Source organism: Meleagris gallopavo, chromosome 14, assembly GCF_000146605.3.
Source record: "Meleagris gallopavo isolate NT-WF06-2002-E0010 breed Aviagen turkey brand Nicholas breeding stock chromosome 14, Turkey_5.1, whole genome shotgun sequence".
Classification (NCBI taxonomy): domain Eukaryota; kingdom Metazoa; phylum Chordata; class Aves; order Galliformes; family Phasianidae; genus Meleagris; species Meleagris gallopavo.
This window is the reverse complement of record NC_015024.2, coordinates 915,177-917,639: the sequence shown is the minus strand read 5'-3', so window position 1 is coordinate 917,639 and position 2,463 is coordinate 915,177. Positions and strand designations below refer to the sequence as shown.

At 61.6% G+C, this 2,463-nt stretch overlaps 2 protein-coding genes across 2 annotated transcripts in view; one reads left to right on the top strand and one right to left on the bottom strand.

The window, feature by feature from the left end:
* The window catches only part of LOC104913096 (PHD finger protein 7-like), a 2,712-nt gene extending 2,640 nt beyond the window's left edge, over window positions 1–72 (top strand). Inside the window, exon 8 of the mRNA XM_031555494.1 lies at window positions 20–72. Within this exon, the coding sequence (XP_031411354.1) occupies window positions 20–72 (53 nt within the window). The remainder of the gene's footprint in view (window positions 1–19) is intronic.
* A 26-nt stretch (window positions 73–98) lies between these two features.
* Window positions 99–2,463, bottom strand: part of LOC104913097 (PHD finger protein 7-like) — a 10,455-nt gene continuing 8,090 nt past the window's right edge. Inside the window, exons 8-10 of the mRNA XM_031555493.1 lie at window positions 2,016–2,134; window positions 1,255–1,851; window positions 99–103 (exon numbers count right to left, since the gene is read on the bottom strand). Coding sequence (XP_031411353.1) covers window positions 99–103; window positions 1,255–1,851; window positions 2,016–2,134 — 721 coding nt within the window. The remainder of the gene's footprint in view (window positions 104–1,254; window positions 1,852–2,015; window positions 2,135–2,463) is intronic.

Here is a 2,463-nt window from a genome sequence, read left to right as displayed (position 1 = left end):
CCTCACTGTGACCTTGCAGTACTCGAGGGGAGCGTTACAGGTAGAGGGAGAGTGACCTTTTACACTGTCTGATAGTAAAAGGTCAAGGGGTAACAACTTCAAACTGAAAGAGGGGAGATTTAGGTGAGATATTAGGAAGAAATTCTTTGCTCAGAGGGCAGTGAAGCGCTGGCAGCGCTGCCCAGAGCTGTGGCTGCCATCCCTGGAGGTGCCCCAGGCCATGGAGGGGCCCTGGGCAGCCCGAGCTGGGGGGCAGCCAGACCATGGCAGGGGTGGGGCTGGGGGGCCGTAAGGTCCCTCTCAGTCAAACCATGCTGAGATTCTGCGACGCATCTTATACAGAGCATATAGTAAGTTGGTCTGAGACGAGTTAGGAACTCGGCAAGTGCCATGCGGAGTGACCGGCCAGGGACCTGAGCTTCTGGACGCCCTGAACAAGTAGGAGGGTGCAGCACTGCTGCCGTGCCACAGTGCATATCCCACCGGAGCAGACGGCGCTGCCAGCAGGTCAGAGAGAGGGCAGCTCACACACATCAGCCTCTTCACCGCTCGGATCGGTGATTGGGTGCCTGAAAACAAACACAGCCCATGCGGCCCCAGCAAATGTGGGCTCTGACTGAGGCCAGGCACCGAACTCCCCACTCTGGGCACCACAAGCAGAACCCTTTTTAGAAGAAGCGCAGAACAAACAGCAGGCCAAGTTTTAAATTGGGCTGGCACAGGAGGGCCAGCAAACACAGCTTTGTCTGGCAGCCGCACTCCACCCTCCCATCGCGGCAAGGGCGAGGAGACGAGGCCACCACCGCCAGCCCGGCGGCATCCCCAGACCTGTGGCACTGCCTGAACGCACGAGGAAAGCCCGGGTCCCGGCCCACCCACAGCCGGCAGCAGCCATGGGGTTGTCTGCGTGTCCCAAACACAGCGACATCCCCATGATGACAGAAACACCCCCAGAACGGGGCTGCAGCTGCCAGCCTGGCCTCTGCCACGTTGTGTGTTGGAAACATTGCGCCCCACTTGAGTCAGGGCCAGAACCCAGCTCAGCCTGAACCAGGCTGGGGGGAGGAAGGAGTGGGTTGTGTGCTGGGGGGAAGATCCCCGTCATTGCAGCCCCTACAGCCGCCCACCTCGGGAGAGGCAGGGAAGAACAAAACTGACAGTGGCATGATGGAACTCTCAGATTTATTGTGATGGATTCTGATGACTTTATAGAGCACGTGGAGCAGGTGACTTCGCCCCTGGGCTGGCCCTCACCGCCTGGACCGGCTCCTGCAGCGTCTTCGGGGCTGGCTGTTGGTCTCAGCAGCCCGATGTTGAGGGGGAGCGGCTCCGAGTCCGGCCGGCCTGTCTGCCTGGACTGTCCTCTATCAGCCGCTGTGGAAACCCTTGAGGACCGCGATGCTCCCGGTCCGGTGTATCTGTGGGTGCAGCTCTCGGCACTTGGGGTTGGTGCCTGCCTGCTCCCACGGCGTGTTCGGGGCTGGCTTGGAGAATCTGGGGCCGGGCGCTGCAATGGAGAGCGGCTTCTTGTCCGGGCCCGCTGTCCCTGTCTGCGCCGGAGGTTGTAGCCATTTGACGGGGAGTGCCTTGAGGACTCTGATGTCCCCTGGCTGGCAGAGTTTGGAGTGCGGCTCTCCACAATCCGGGCAGCATTATGGCTGCTCCCACGGTGTCCTTGGGACTGACTGCAGGTATTTGCATCCCGCTGTGCACGTGGGCGGATTCTCCTCCGGTCTGTCCTGCGCTGCCTGGACAGGCCGCTGCTCTCAGGCACAGGGGAACAGTCAGCTGGCCCCGATGGTGCGTGGCTGGTGGTGCTGTAGCCAGGAAGATCTGAATTGGTGCTGGAGGCTGTAAGGGGAGGCAGAAAGGTGAGCAGGATGGAATTGCAGCCACGGGGTGGAACTGGCTGCCATTTGTGCTGGGCTATGGGATTTGAGCAAGGCCGCTCTGAGCAGCCGCTGCCAGGCCTCGCCTGGCCCCAGCCCAGCAGCACGCGGCCGTTTGCCTCTTACCGGTGCCCTCTCCAGCACAGGCGTTGCACTCCCAGCTGGCTGCGCTGTGACTCAAGTTGGAACAGCGCCGGTGAGTGCCTTGTGCAGCACAGGAGCTGCAGAGGAGCAGCTGCCAGGGCCTGGGGAAACAAACGGGTTGTGGCCGTGAGGACACAGTGACCTGAGCCAGGGAGCGCCCGGCACAGCTCTGGTGCTCGGTGTGTGCTCCCCCAGGCTGTGAGGCTGCAATCCCACGCAGAGGTAACTCACCCCTCTCCCTCTGCCTGCTCCCTGCCGTGTGGGTAAAGGCAGTGGCTGGCATCGCAGCTCCCGTGCCTCTCCAGTAGAGATGCGTAGGCATCGTTGTCCTCCCACGTTGGTTCTCTGCCAGGGAAAGGAGGGAATGGAATGAGCACTGACTGCCCCAGGACTAAAACTAATCCATGGCATCCCTCCCCTTCCACCCGAT